Here is a 16,730-nt window from a genome sequence, read left to right on the forward strand (position 1 = left end):
ATTTCTTGCAGTCGCCATCAAATCTACCTGAAGCAATCCCCACTTGTCCACAAGGGCTGCAAACACTGTGGGACTCAGTTCCCACTCTCCTGGTAGGATTCTCTGCCTGCCAGACAATTTTACCTCCCGGCAATGAAGGCTGCTGAAATCTTTAAGACATTCTTCTCTGCCCAATGGAGTACTCTCTTCACTTCTGACATCATCGCGGCACTCCTCGTACCGCCTTGTTGGTTTATATATGAGACTACAGTCTGATTGTCAGATGAGTCTTTGTCTCTCAGTAAAACCTGGAAATGGTAGCACACTATCAGGACCGCCCTCATCTCCCTCAAGTTCAAGTGAGCTCGATTAAGCACTGTCCCAGTTCCCTTGTATAGTGTGACGACCGCACACAGCTTCCCAGCGTATTTGTCTGGCATCCGTCATAATAAAGGCAAGGAGCTTCCGGTGCATTACATAAGAGAACCGGTGCCCAAACAAAACCAAAACAAGAGTCACTTTTGGTTTATCACCCGGCTTCCTGATAGTTTACATACTGCACAAAACCTATTCTACATATGTGCAGAACAGTTCCTGCACGGCCCCAAATCAGCAGCATGATAGATTTGCTGCAGCCTTTTGTGGGAGGGTAACTATTCTACAAAACTTGGGGAGTGCCTCCCTTGTTTTGTAGGTGCGCTGTGGACGGGGGTCTGTTTTTCCCCGTTTTGAATGAGTAACTTGGGCAGATTTGCAGGGTGAAAAGGCCATCCTGCGTAACCTGAGGGACGATGTTTTTGGAGAGTTATAAGAGCCCGTGTCCTTGGCCGTAGCAGCCGTCAGGAGGCAGCTCCCACAGAATTGCATATTTACACCCAGCGGATGTGTTCAAAGCTGCAGCTGCTGTGTGTACAGCGCCCATGGAGGACTCCGACACTTCTCGGTAGAAACTACCCAGTGAATGAATTCTATTACTGATGGTCTGACCCTCTCCAGCATAGTAACTGACAAGTAACCATCGTATCCGGCACGGCAGGACACATGATGTGTAATATTCAAATGATGTAGCCAAAATCAAATTTATAGAGTATATTTTATCATTCAGTTTTACATACATTTTGTTCACAACAGGATGCATTTATTTCCACATAAAAGCAACGTTACATCCTGTCTAAAGATTCCCATTTCTCTTTCATGCCACGATTGCAGCTGGGCACAGAGACATCTCAGGTTAACGCTTCAGAAACCAACTTGCAGGGAAGAGCTTTCGTGTCATATCCACCCAGTGACATATTTATAGGGGCCCCCGTGGCCGCAGCAGTTCACACTTAACACGGGATGTGTATCTCTGGCAGAGGCTATCCCCAAGTTCATAGTCTGTGTACATTCGGGACAATTTACACAAGTGAAAGTGTCTGGGAAAATTTGTGTTCAGGATATTGAAGAAACAACGAAGTGTCGCAGAAGGAATCCAAATCCACATGTGGCTTATTGTAGTAAAGGTAAAACAGGTTGTGAAAGTATCTACATAAGACATGTCCGGTCCTACAAACAGAACAGGTCCCTTCTCCAGGGAAGATCCCAGCCATCCAGCCTCTCACCTTCATGGACCATGTGGACAACTACATCATCTAATATTGCCACAGAAGATATCTGGTACCAGTTTATACTTAAACCGTAACGGGAGCAAATTCAGTGGCAAAACATCAAGGCCGATTTACCCTGTGATCAGGTGACAGATAGGACGCCTTTCGGGACTGCAACTATATCGCCCAACTTCTTCTTTATCTTCAGGAAATGTCGCTTGAACTCGAGACCGTCGCCCTGGAAGAGAAGAAAAAACAAACGGAGGTGAACACGGACTGAGCAAAGCTTCATTCTGGGCCCTGGTCTGGTCTCCAACACACCTAACATATGTCCCAGTATCTGCAGCAGAATAGGACATGTGATGAAGGAGGGTCTGAGACAAAGACAGCAAACGGAACTTTAGGATTAACCTTGTGATACATTAAACATTAGACCATAAGAGGTCCTTTCCTACGGGCGCACATGTGTACTCTCGTTACGCAGGATGTGAAATACACGCATTCCTGGATTATATACCAATGCGGATGCAAGAGGCATCAGACAAAGAATGCAGGACTTTGGAATCTGCCTTTGTACTGCACCCATTACATATTCATATCACTGCCACGTACCTTGGAAAGGCGGAAATCTAATAAAATTTTCTCCTCCATTTCCACCAAGTTGACCTTGAATATTAGCTTGTTGTTTCTTCGGTCAGTGGTTGATAGAGTTACCTGAACGGAAACCAAATCAGTCAGATGCCCTCAGGGTAAAATCCAATACTGTATAACATGAGTAAATGCCAATAGCCACATGGAGAAAGGAGCAGAGACCACAAAACTAATTCTCCAGTCCCAGCACATAGTGCACAACAGCTCTGACGCGCTGAAACGAGAGCCTTCGAGGCAAAGCTGGAACTTCTGCCCATAGAGAATGCTGTGGATTCTTAGCACCTGTATGCAGCAGACACTGTACACAACGGGGCACATTAACCTGTAACCTTATCACGTGGTAATAACGCATCAGCCAGTCAGCTGTGTTATAAAATTGACAGTTGGGAGTTTATTTGCTGGTGCCTTTTCCACTATCACTTTGCCAGGCTTAAGGTCCATACACACTGGGCGACTATGCCCAGCGATGATCACGGTCACCGCTGGGGGGAAGCTGCTCACTGCGCGGCTTCCCCCCTGCCCGGCGCCGATGGAGGGGAGCGGAGTTACATAGCGCAGAGCTATGCAAAGCCGTCCCCTCAAAGCCGCTCATCTGCTGGTATAACAAGCAGATGAACGGCTTTCCCGGCGATGTTGCAGGAGCGCGCAGCAGTGCTCATCGCCGGGGCATACACACTGGGCGGCTTTGAGCTGAAAGCTGCTCAAACTGGCTGTTTTCAGCTCAAAGTCGCCCAGTGTGTATGGGTCATTAATACATCTTCCCCATGCTCTTTGTGGGTTCTCTGTTCTGTCTGATTTAGCAACATGGAGACACCGTACATTCCCTTACATCCCAGAGAGCTGGACAATGAGGGGTGTGATATGGGCCCACCAACCATGACAAGGTGACCTCACCACATGGGTCTCCAAAACATTCCAAAGGTTCAAGTCCAGACAGGTGGCATCACTATGGGGGGTTGCTGGCAGCACCCAGGTAAGGAGCAGAGTAATGCAATTTAACATCACACACAGCAGCAGGCTCCGGTCTAGGTCTAAGTACCAGCACCGCAGCCACAGCACTCTTCCGCTACAGCGTGCGTGCATCTCCCAGAAACTAAAGGGCCAGCTACTAGGTCACGCCAATCCCAAGAGGCCACACCCCTCAAACAATCTCATGCATTTTCCCAGCCAGTCTCACTGGATGTCATCATCAGGCTGTGAGGCCACTCAACCCATCCACCCCATAAGGCCGTACTCTAGCAGTGTTACAATAATCAATCCATAAAGCAGCCTTGCCACACCAACCCTCGTGGCCAAACTCATTCTGAACACTGACATATTATATATCTTTATCCAGGACTTGCCCTTCATGGTAGCAATTGTATTATTGCATGCGACTGTAGGGCCCTATACAAGCTAAGAACACCCAGGGATGGGTGGTAGAGGTGCTAGCACAAGGAGCACCCCTCCCACCGGCCTCTAGAAATGGGTTCGGGGAGCGTGGGCCCCATGGGTTGGCTGCTTTTTTTTTTGGAGGGGGTGGTTCACTTCTGGCTTTTTTGACCATTAATAATATGTAAACTCAAATATTTACTAGTAGCAAATACACCAGACAGTGGAGCCATCTTAATATGCAAGATCACAGGCATTTAGACAAGGTACAATAACCGGTACCATAATAAAAGGTGTGCATAGACGAGGATGCCCAGGAAGGCAGAGGTGGTCTGTTCTACGCACCTGGTTGGCACAGCATTTTTTCCATACGTAGCCCATCGCTTCACAGGTTTCCTTCAGATTGCTATAGGAGCGCTCAGCGTCCACTTTTGTGAAAAAACGGGTCATCCGCTTAACTAAACGCTGCCACGGGTTCTGTTGGGGGAGAGTTCAGTGGTTTGGTGAGAGAAATAACAGCAAGGATGTTTCTAGTCACAACAGCAGCAGCAGCTGGAGTATTCTTAGTACCTGGGAGGAGCCTGGAGTCCCCATTAACTGGCTGCTCAGGAGCATGTTCTCGGGACAGGCCGGCTGAGAGAAGCTGATCCCTTTACCCTGCACCAGTTTGTCTATGTGAGAAGAGCTGCTGTCCCAGGTAGTAAGGGTGGTGCGCGGTTCGGGCTGTGTACTGGAATAGGTCGTCAAGTCTTCACTGCAAAGTAAGAATGTTTAGTTGCAAGCCTATATATAATGGGTTGGGGAGGGGGGAAGGAGAGAGGGAGACATCGATTTTAGTTTATAGGTAAAAGTTTCAGAGTTCCTTATTTGAAGTTCATGAGGGACACTGGAGACCTTGGTATGGTGGAGCTGCAGGAGTCACAGGCACCAAACGGTTAACTTTTGGCTGCAGCACAGGCTCCTCCCCCATTCCCCTCATGGAAACCAAATACATTTTACAAGAATGTAGGAGTGGAGGAAAGACAGGCACACACAAACCAAGGCAAATGCCATGGAATAGAGCGAACCACAGACTCCACGGCCAACCAGAGACGTGAGGGTAGGTGCCCAGTGTCTCCCCTCCCCCCATGGACTCAGAACCCTTTTCTGCTTACTTAATATTGTTTAAACTTGTCTAAACTTCTCAAAAATACATTTGTGGCCTTGGGATGCCACGAAAAAAAAAAAAAGTTCTGATACTGTAGTTCAGTGGTTCTCCACCTCGGTCCGGTCCCCCAAGTACCTCCAACAGTTCACGTTTTTCAGGTCTCAACACAGTCACAGGTGAAATAAAAAAATCCACTTGTAATGTGTCAGTGAAGGTCAGGCGACCTGGAAAATGTTAACTGTTGGGAGTACTTGAGGACCGAGGTTGAGAAGCACTGCTCTAGGGCAGAGTTATACAAGAAAGCTTGGGAAGCACTTGTACACATGATATCCACTTCTGTGTTTTACATACAGTAGAAGACAACGCAGACTTCAGCAACTGTATAATAGAACTTGGCCTGCAGATTGTCACAGCTCCTCAGTGACCTCTATTATCAGCATAACCTTCAATATGTGGCAAGTTATACTGGGTGTTAGATGGCCTTTATTAGTGTACGTTCTTAGCACAGTAGATCCCGCTAATCTGCCACTTGTGTATAGGAAGCAGCACTGACCTGTGGGATCGCTGTGACACATTCATATCAGAGCGGACATGCTTGCCAAGAGGTCCGGATGCTTCAGATGTTGTCCCTAAGGACAAGAAGTTTCTCTTGACCCCTAGTGGAAGAAATAAACGTGCCTTCATTAGTTATACAGATATTGCCCTGTACCCGTCCTTCCATTGGTACAGGAGGTAGAATGCAATATGGCACTTATGTATTTTGGCGGCGCCCATCGCATCGCATACCATTATGCATGCGATGGTATGCGATGCGATTTCGTTGGTTAGTGTACAATGGCATACAATTTTCAAATTGTATGCCATTGTACATGGCATACAATGCATTACGATGCGATTAAACATTGTATAAGCACCCTAATGGGTGCTTACAATGTTAAATGCACCCCCACGCCACCCCCCCACTATAAACGTGAACCCGAAGCGTGGCGAGCGCAGCGAGCCCGCAAGGGGCAGCGGTACGCGTCCTACAAACTTTTCATACCCCCACTATCCACGTCGGTGTGGAGTTGAGAATAGACTAGTGTGGCGAGCGCAGCGAGCCACCGAGCCCGAAGCGTGGCGAGCGCAGCGAGGGGACGCGTTTACCTGTGAAGGTATCCGCGTCCGCTCGCCACGCTTCGGGCTCGCTGCGCTCGCCACACTAATCTATTCTCAACTCCACACCGACGTGGATAGTGGGGGTATGAAAAGGTCGTAGGACGCGTACCGCCGCCCCTCGCGGGCTCGCTCGCCACGCTTCGGGTTCACGTTTATAGTGGGGGTGGGGGGGGGGGTGGGGGTGCATTTAACATTGTAAGCACCCTTTAGGGTGCTTATACGATTTTTCATCGTATAGGGGGTCAAAATCGCGTCGCATCCCATGCCATCGGGTACATGGCATGCGATGCGTTCATCGAACGATGCTGAAATCGGGCGCCGCCAAAATACACAAGTACCTGCAATATTCCAAGTTGGCTATACTGTACCTTTCATTGGTTTGTAAAACCACCAGTGTTTCTTAATGTCGGCAATAGTCAGCCTGGAACTTGGATTTTCTAGAAGAATCTTAGACAGCATCGCTAGAAAGCAAATATACTGGTGAGAACAGACAATGGGAACCACAATGAGGAAAGTAGGTTAGTAATTCTTGTGTACAAAAAGGTCCCGTGGCCGGCATCGAAAAGACAGATTAAACATAAACAAATATTAAATGGACAGGTTTTAACTATATATAATTTATAATCAATACACTTTAAGCGAAGCAAAGTGCCAAGTGTTCTACTGAAATTTCTTATATAGTGTTCATTCTAACACCCGCTATCTTTGAAAATCCATGCAGTTCCTCCTCCCTGCCTGGGGTGTCGCTGTCTGCTGTGGTGTTTCTAGCACAGGTCTGGTTTGCATATCAGTGTTCATATACAGACCACACTGTGCTAGAAGCACTACGACACCCCAGGCAGGGAAGAGGAACTGCATGGGTTTTCAAAGATGAATGAACACGATCATATGTACAAACCCATGTGCAGGGCTGTGAACGGTACACAGCCACCCGCTAGCGCCTGCACAGAGGAGAAAACCTTACTTACTACCAAAGGATTTCTCCTCTGCTGCCCGGCGGCTGCAGCCACGTGACACAGGAATCACTCGGTGGCTGCTTGTAGCGATGCAAATTTGGGGCGGGCATTTGTATGGGCGTGCCCACCGTTTTTGTGAGCATGCTCATGAAATTAAGGGGTCCACCCCGGAACGCCCCCTGCCTGTCAGTCAGGCTGCAAGCACCTTGACAGCGGGGACCTGCACATGCGCATCAGCGACAATGTACATGCACAGACCCCCCCATCACCAGCAAAGGGGACGAATTCGGACCTATTTGTCATAGAATGCGATCCATGCGCCCAATTATTATACAAACCTCCTGAGAAGTTGCTGAATTACCACTGTTGCCCCAATGTGATCTACTGAAGCCATAAGCAGCTTACTTGGGATATAAATGGGAAAGTTACCGAGTGGCGTAGACTCAATCTTCTTCCATGGGGTCAGGTAGTGCTTTGACTCTTTCCAATCACAATACTCTTGGCACGCATCATTCGGCTGATCCCACGGTAACTCTACACATACAAATCAGATACGGTTGTTAAAGCACAGGTAATGAGTGCATGGCTCTACGCATCTGATTGGTGGAGCTCATTCTATAGGAAAAATGCTGCAAAGCTAAATATATGATGTAGATTTAAATCCCCTCAATCAAAAAACATTTTTTTGGGTTTAAAAACTAGAATTCTCTACCTATGTTGTCCCATATCTGTACCCGCCCAGAACTCAATGACGGTGTTCACCCTAGCCTTCTGGTGACCTTGCCTGACTGCAGAGCTGCATGCAGGGTATTATAAAACAAGAAGTATGTGCGCGCATGCGTCAGTATGGGGTCTAATCCGTCTTCATATAAACCCCTCTACATACCTCCAGCTAACATAGCGGTTAGGACTATGCCACACGACCAGATGTCCACAGGCTCAGCATGAAACGCTCGCGTCTTAATGAGCTCTGGCGCAACATACGGCAACGTCCCGCACATCTTATTCAGTAGCCGCTCTCGTCCATTGTGTTTGAAAACAGTGGCCAAGCCAAAGTCAGAGATCTTCAGCTGATCTGAAAGATGGCAAATGAGAGGGTATGTAAATGAGATCGTGTTCAAATCCGGTTACCCAGATGCCAACCCTATTCCGGCCACTGGAAGAGGGACAGCGCTCCACCTTCCTCGGTGATCTACAAAAAGATGCCACCTCTTATACTGCATACACACTGTGTGACAAAGGCAGCTAACAAGATCGTTAATGATTTCCCTCCAACTCCCCGGAGCTACAGAATGAACGCTATAGAACAGATCACCGAACACTTACAAAATAAAGACAAAGAAAGCTAAATGGTTTGCCACTGACCGTCCTGCATTATGAAGAATGTATCTTTCATGCGCACGCAACGATATGCAAAATTGGACTGCAGGGTACAAACGGGAAAGGAGGAAGACCGCGACCCACATGAGACACTGAATGATATGCACAATATCCATATCATACATACTGCCTGCCTTTTATCGCACAGTGTGTACGGGGCTTTACACTACAGATCACCAATACTAGAGATCTGCAAGTTCCGGGACACGGAACAATCAGAATCCTACCTCGGTCATCAAGAAGCAAGTTCTCTGGTTTTATGTCTCGGTGAGTAATCCCCAAACCATGCAGGTATTCCTAACACAAAGACAAACAACGTGTCTATATTAAAGAATAAGTTCTATTAACGCACGAGCATTGCTACGTGGGATTGGAAGGAACACAAGTAATCACAAAGTTGGAAACATCTGTAATGTAAATGTTGTAGTTTCTCACCACTCCTGCGATGAGCTCCTGGAAGAACTTCTGTGCTTCTGGCTCAGGCATCCCCACATCTGGCTCTGTAACAGACCACACAGTAGGAGAGGAGTCTGACAGAACATCACAGCCCTTACTACTATCTGTGAGAATCAGCCAGGTCCAGCAACATATTTATATGGCAGCACTAACGTTCTGCAGCCCCTTACACGCTACTTAAGCAGGGACACTGCACAAGATGAAACCATCCAACAAATGTAAAAAAAAAAAAAAAAAAAAGTGTCTATAAATTCTTTAGTGTTTGGGCTGCCACAAGTGAGCCACCAACACACACATATTTATGTCAGGTTTATACATTACAGAGCAATCCTTACTCCAAGCATGTCCAAAGTGCGGCCCTCCAGCTGTTGTGAAACTACACATCCCAGCATGCCTTGCCATAGTTTAGCATTCCCTAATAGCAAAACTGTGGCAAGACATGATGGGATGTGTAGTTTCACAATAGCTGGAGGGCCATAGTTCGGACATACCTGCCTTACACCCAAAAATATATTTCAACCATTCAACTCATCTTTTCAGGTGCACTATCCCTTTAATACAACAGCACGGCCTTGCGGTAAATTGTGTGTACCCTCAATAAAGGCAGGGTGGAACATCACGGGGCATTTCCAAGTCTGGAGGTAGTGGGGAGAAATCCAAGGTTGTCCATAGCCTGAACAAAGGGATACTAGAACGGTCTTGTACATGCCCTTCGCCATAACGCCATTGCAGAGTGGCAAACCCTGCCGCCGTGGAGGAGTGCACCCGAATGGTGATTTTAGAATAATAGACAGGTAAACCTATACTTGCTTATAGCATTGATGGGGGATGAGCGGTATCTGTGGCCATTTGTCTACGCACTGTCAGGCGGAGGTAACCATTCTTTAACATGGAAAGTTGTTCCCCCAATATCTGCAACTATCACAGGAGCTGCTTTTGCCAGTGAGTGAGTTTATCTGTGACACCACCAGCATGCCGGGGTTCTCATTAACACACTTCTATCTTCTTCCCCTTCATTCAATTTATATTAGCCAATACGCCATCACCTTTTCCCCTTATCTCTGGGGTCAGCATATCTATATTAGAATAATATATCAAAAATCGACAATCCATTCTTCTGACCAGAAGCTGGTGCTCACCTTGTGTTCGATTTAAAATACAATAGTATTAGAATACCAGGTACACTTAATATACAGATTCTGGTTTACCAATTAATATTGTGCAGCCCCCATAGAGACAATTTCAGTGGGAGAGTAAATAAGAATTTATCAATATACATTATGCAATAATATTCTGCCAATTATAAATTATCACCATTATATTACCATCATGGGGATAGGATGTATTAATCTACAAAAATATATATTTTTGCATGATATCTAGCATTCACTGAATTACTGTCCATTTTTCTGTGTATATTATCATAATAAGTGTTGTATGTACATTTAGGGTCCCATAATTATCTTAATTTATAAATAAAATAAAGGTTTAGTTTTAACTACACGTGTGCCCCCAAACAAGAGGGCTTTCTCCCTTCTTGTTTTGCACTAATTACTCATAGGGAAGCACCTCCACACATGTTATTAAGTGCCGAAGCTACCTTGTTATAACTTATTGTGGATTCTCTATATTACATGATTTTCGGTGTAATTTGTGGAGCTTGTGCACAGGTACCTTCCCCTTTCCCCCTATACTGTATCTACATTTATATCCAGTATACTGGATCAGATACAAGTGTAATAAATGACCTCAGCTGCTCCCAACGTGAAGTGAATTCCTACCAACATGGATGCTCTAAGAAGAGGTGAAAAATGGCCACCTACCGATTCTATCAAAGAGCTCGCCACCTCTGCAGTACTCGAGGAACAGATACTGGATGTTGCCTTCTTTGCGGTGTCCATAGAACTTCACAATATTTGTATGGCTGAGCATCTTATTGATACAAATCTCTTTCTTAATGTTTTCTGGACAGTCGGCCTTTCGTTTCAAATCCACGATCTTGACTGCCACCGCCTCCTCAGTCTTCCGGTTCACGGCTAGCTGCACTCTGACAAGATAAGTGCAAATATAAAGACTTCGCTCTTGCCGAATAAAGCCATATCCATTGCCACATTATTTACCTGGATTTGTGAACACTGATGTATGCTAATTAAATAGGGCTTCATCCAAAGTTCTAAGCAGATGGATTCCCAGCTGTGTCACTGCTATCTGAATCTGTATTAAGATACCCAACTGGGTGCAGAGTAAGCCCCAGTGGTTGTGTACAAAGACGCAGCATTGGTATTACAACAGGAAGTAAGACGCAGAAATCGTAACCACGTACGGGATCGCAGATGCAGGCAGTATAACCCTATCACCAAAACAAGGGATATCCCTTTACCAGACAAAAATGGTCCTCATATTGCAAATAATCCCTGTGACCACTGTTGACCATTACAGCACACTGCAACAGACGCATGTGAACACAGATGATAATCACTCAACATGGCAAAATAGTCATGAGGCCCATAACTTGATCATCCCTGAAACACCCAGCAGCCCCTGATGTAAGAAGGGAGTGTGCTACTGCTCACCCACAGCTATGTGCATTTCCTAGGAATGGGTTGCCAACGGTATGTCTGGATGGACTTACGTGCTTGGAGCAAGATTTAGCAGCACAGAACCATTCCTATAAGGGTGGGAATTGAGCATGTGGTCACCAGCTGTTCTGAACTGCACATCCCAGCATGCCCTGGCCCAGTTCAGCTATTATGGTGTGCTGAATTGTGGCACGGAATGCTTCACAGCAACAACAGGTAGAAGAGCCCTCGTATAGAAAGATGATTCTCAGCCCATCTCCTGTGCTAAAAGTGGTACGTCCTTACGCTCCTCTCTAAATGGTTTTTAGCATCTGGATATTTATGTAGATTACCAATGGACGGTAACTGAGCCAATCAACTTTCCACTACCACTGTAATAATTCACACTAGGCTGATTTAGCGGCAAGCCTGATGTTTAAAGGGCAAAACACACCCCGCTTAAACAGCCAGCCTATGTGCGAGGCATCTAATCACATTAAGTGGAGCACTTAGGGGGAGCCTAGCATCTCTGTAGCTGCCAGGCATTCCACCTTCATAGCCGCTAGATAAATATATATTGTACATCGAAAGTAAAACACTGATATAGAATCTATTCACTGGACCAAAATTCAGTAGTTCCGATTCTAGCATTACTCCACTGTGTTCATTGAGGAGACCATGAAGGTTCCAGAACAGGAAGCACGGGTCACCTGCCCCACCAACACCAGCAGAATACTTACTCCCCATAGGCTCCTTCTCCGAGAGTCTGCACCAGATCCCAGTCTTCCACAAACGGGACGGCCATGATTCAGAATTCTGTCAAGGCAGGAAACATTTTTACAGGGGAGAGAAGCAGATTTAGTGAATCAAACGCACATTAGCATCTTCACAGGACAAAACGTACATATTACTGTCTATACGACTTGTAGCACCTACTAGTGGTGCAAATAAAGTGCAATCAGTGCAGTAAAAATAAAAAAAAGCAGCTTTTCATCAGACCATTTGTTGGTCCATGCAATGGGTGTCACGTGTCCATGTGCGCTGGTGTCAACATTGACACACACAAAAAAAACACCATGTTGACCATTGAGTGTCAATCTTGCGTACTCTGACTTTTGTGGTCAAACTGCGCACTGAAGACTCCATGATCCACCTCCCCCCACAGGAAGTAACGTCCCACAGCAAAGACCATAGTACAGATAAACGAGGCAGTGTCCCCTAAACTCCATGTACAACCCCCAGAACACCCTGTGTCTCTGTGGCAGAGGTAGGAGAGAACCCTCTGAGGTGGTATTGGGGAGACGAGGTTGGGATGTGGTAAATGTGCAACCCCTGAGGCAGTATAGGGGTGCGTGCGGGGGGGGGGGGGGGGATGCACCCTGTGGCAGAGGTAGGTGGTCACCCCCTGAGGTGGTATTGGTGTAACAAGGGGACACCCCCAGTCTTTGTGGCAGAGGTAGGTATCCCCCTGACGTCTTATATTGGCACCCTGTGTCTCTGTGGCAGAGGTAGGTCTCCCCCTGAGGTGTTACATTGGCACCCTGTGTCTCTGTGGCAGAGGTAGGTCTCCCCCTGAGGTGTTACATTGGCACCCTGTGTCTCTGTGGCAGAGGTAGGTCTCCCCCTGAGGTGTTATATTGGCACCCTGTGTCTCTGTGGCAGAGGTAGGTCTCCCCCTGAGGTGTTACATTGGCACCCTGTGTCTCTGTGGCAGAGGTAGGTCTCCCCCTGAGGTGTTACATTGGCACCCTGTGTCTCTGTGGCAGAGGTAGGTCTCCCCCTGAGGTGTTATATTGGCACCCTGTGTCTCTGTGGCAGGTCTCCCCCTGAGGTGTTACATTGGCACCCTGTGTCTCTGTGGCAGAGGTAGGTCTCCCCCTGAGGTGTTATATTGGCACCCTGTGTCTCTGTGGCAGGTCTCCCCCTGAGGTGTTACATTGGCACCCTGTGTCTCTGTGGCAGGTCTCCCCCTGAGGTGTTACATTGGCACCCTGTGTCTCTGTGGCAGGTCTCCCCCTGAGGTGTTACATTGGCACCCTGTGTCTCTGTGGCAGGTCTCCCCCTGAGGTGTTACATTGGCACCCTGTGTCTCTGTGGCAGGTCTCCCCCAGAGGTGGTATTGGGGAGATGAGGGTGACAGCCTGCCAGGACTCACCCCAGTGCTATGCCCGGACACCTCCTGGCTCCCCCTCACTCGCACCCTGCTGTGCGGGTCTCCCTCGGCTCCGGCCGGGCACTGAAGCTGCTACTGCAGTCGCAACAGTTTTTTTTTTCCCGCCAACTCGGCTGCCAAGCTTCAAAGCAGCGTCATTGCGCCGGCATGGTGACGTCAGCGCGGGGAGGGAGACCACGTGACCTGCCCCGGCTGGAAGTGCCAGCTCTACTGTACACAGCGAGAGGACCCGGAAGCGGACAGGCGGCCATGCGGACTCGCTGTGCCCGGCCGTCACCATAGCGACGGCTGCTGCTGCCCGCGTGTAACTAGCCCGCTTCCCCGTGCTCAGAAATACTGTATATATAGATTCTATCTCTAATATATACCGTGACAAACAGAGACTAATGTTTTCTGTGTGAGTATGAGCCGCATGGTAAGATATATATTATATATATATATATATATATATATATATATATAATCATAGAATTTGACGGCAGATAAGAACCATTTGGCCCATCTAGTCTGCCCCTTTTTTTACCCTTCAGGTAATCTCAACCCTTTTTGATCCTTATTTCTTTGTAAGGATATTCATATGCCTATATAGGCATGCCTTACACTGGTGGAGCCCATGGATGTAACTGATCAGCTAGTGATTGCTATACATGGCTGTTCTGTTGGGTGTGGTATGGGACTCAGTCGGGATCCCGACTGCCCGGAGTCAGACAGCATGGCGAGCGCAAAAAAGCCCCTTGCGGGCTCACTGCGTTCGCTACGCGAGCCACCTATTCTATTCTCCCTCTATGGGGGTCGTGGACCCCCACACGGGAAAATAGCAGGTGGCCGTCGTGCACTCGGCTGTCGGCATTTTGACAGTTGGGATCCTGACTTCGGGTAAACGACTGTCGGGAACCCGTCCGGCACCCGTTCTGTTGGGGTGGTGAGACACTATAATGGTATTGGGCTGATTTGTCGGATATGCCCACTTTTCACTCACCCAGGTGACATCTGGTCATCCTGCTGCATGGGCAAGAAGATATGGCTAATGATGACATGCTGCTGAATGCAGCATGACAGGTAACATGGAGCCGTTGTCTGCAAATCCATACAGAGCATCAAATGATTTTCCCAGTGTCGTCTGTGAGTAAGTCTGACCCTTCCACAAAGCTGTGACACAATCAGGCTGATCGAGGCCGGAGCGCATGTCACAGACCCTCCCAGAAAACATCCGGTTACCACCCACAAATGACGGCTTGCAGGGTATTGCCATTGGATTATACACTATGTAGTGTTCCCGCTAGGCTGTTTTAGAATGCGCCCTGCCCCTGTAGCAGCACCCCGCTAAAAGAGCCTGCTGCCTGTCCCCGCCAGTGTGCACGGGGAAACCCAGCGCCGCCATAGATGGCGATGACCGGAGCTTCCCCGGGAGCTCAACGTGTTCGGAGGGGCCATGCCCGCCCCACTTCATGATGGCCGGGCCCGTCCCTTTTCATTACATCGCAGCCCGGACATGCCCCTTTCGTGGCGTCGGCAGGCCGGATCCGCCCCCCCCCCGCAGCAGCGCCCCCTGCCCACTACAGTTCCTAGAAGAAACACGACTATGTTTTGTTGCCATTTGTCCTCGTGCCAGCATGCTCCGATCCATAAACATGTGCTGTTGTTTGATAAGCTCTGAATAACCCACTTAGAACAGAATCATGGGAATACTTTTTGCTGGTGTGATTCTGCAACTAAGGCCGTAACTAATATCAAATGCTTGTTGCCAGGGTTTTTTTGCCCAATGCCAGGGAGTTACATGCTCATTGATAGGGGCAATATATATAGACCCGGAATCCATAACTTCCAGGTAGTGTATATGCTACCCAGTAGGACCTCTAGCATCTGTCTCCTGGCAGATGCTAGAAAAGGTCAATGTGGTGGCCAACATTTTTGGTGGGACATTTTCAGCAGATTCCATACAGACAGCCAGACCCACTGGGATCTGCAAAGACCATGCACCCCCATATCACCTGTTCCCCTAAGCTCCCACGTGGGCTGCAGTGCCATTGTTACACCACTGACTAAGGCCTGTGCTGTCTGTGCCATACTCCTGAATAAACGACAGCAAGCTGGATAAGCAAGATGTGTGTAGACTTTCAGTTATTACACGGTTTGCCATTTATTCACATTATGCCACAATGTAGTGTCCCTTATATACCTTATGCCACATTTGAGGTTATTCCACATATAGTGCCTACAGTTCATGTTATTCCACACAGCGGTGCCCACAATTCAGGTTATGCCACACAGTAGTGTCCTTTATATAGATTATTTCACATAGTAGGGAATGGGATCATTGGGTCGACCTAAAGATGTTCGACAGTCATTAGGTCGACACCACTAGGTTGACATACTGGAAGGTCGACATGGCACAAGGTGGACATGGGGTTTTTCACCTGAATGTCAACACGGACACAGTGTTAAGTACACCGCGTTTCCTCGCATGGCTCCATGTGTTCGGCCCACATTTTGTTCTCACACCTCACCCTAGTACATGATAGGGTATGAAATACCGCCTGTCGGCTCCAAAAAACAGTGAAAACCCCATGTTGACCTAACTACCTGTCAACCTTCCAGTATGTCGACCTAATGTCTATCGACCAACCGACCATATCCCCATCGTAGCGTCCCTTATTCACATTATGCCACACAGTAGTGCCCACAATTCATGTTATGCCACACAGTACTGTCCTCTATAAAGATTTTGCCACACAGTAGTGCCTACAATTCATGTTCTGCCACACAGTAGTGTCCTCTATATAGATTATGCCACACAGTAGCGTCCCTTAGGATTCAGTATGAAATCCCGGCGGTCGGGATCCCAGCGTTCAAAATCCCGACCGCCGAAATACCGACAAGGGGGGGGGGGGATAGCCGCTCGCCACGCAGCGGGCCCGGTACGCTAATTTATTCTCCCTCCAGGGGTGTCGTGGACACCCACGGAGGGAGAAAGTGTCAGGATTTTGGCGGTCGGGATTCCAGCGTCGGGATTCTGAACGCCGGGATTTAAATTGCATCCCGTCCCTTATTCACATTATGCCACACAGTAGTGCCTACAATTCATGTTATGCCACAGTAGTGTCCTCTATATAGATTGTGCCACATAGTAGTGTCCCTTATTCACATTATGCCACACAGTAGTGTCCTCTATATAGATTATGCCACACAGTAGTGTCCCTCATTCACATTATGCCACACAGTAGTGTCCTCTATATAGATTATGCCACATAGTAGTGTCCCTCATTCACATTATGCCACACAGTAGTGTCCCCTATATAGATTATGCCACACAGT

General features: G+C 47.8%; 1 protein-coding gene across 1 annotated transcript; it reads right to left on the minus strand.

The window, feature by feature from the left end:
* Nucleotides 1-1,053: 1,053 nt before the first annotated feature.
* CHEK1 (checkpoint kinase 1) lies at nt 1,054-13,602 on the minus strand. Its single transcript, XM_083163545.1, has 13 exons — nt 13,398-13,602; nt 11,983-12,058; nt 10,508-10,731; nt 8,664-8,728; nt 8,456-8,525; nt 7,735-7,923; nt 7,278-7,382; nt 6,261-6,353; nt 5,288-5,390; nt 4,158-4,341; nt 3,933-4,064; nt 2,178-2,279; nt 1,054-1,803 (listed from the first exon to the last, which is right to left on the minus strand). The coding sequence occupies exons 2-13, from the start codon at nt 12,045-12,047 to the stop codon at nt 1,708-1,710; spliced, it is 1,428 nt and encodes a 475-aa protein (XP_083019671.1). The 5' UTR covers nt 12,048-12,058; nt 13,398-13,602; the 3' UTR covers nt 1,054-1,707.
* Between the last annotated feature and the right edge of the window lie 3,128 nt (nt 13,603-16,730).

Source organism: Crinia signifera, chromosome 19 (genome assembly GCF_055691185.1).
Source record: "Crinia signifera chromosome 19, ASM5569118v1, whole genome shotgun sequence".
Taxonomy (NCBI): Eukaryota; Metazoa; Chordata; class Amphibia; order Anura; family Myobatrachidae; genus Crinia; species Crinia signifera.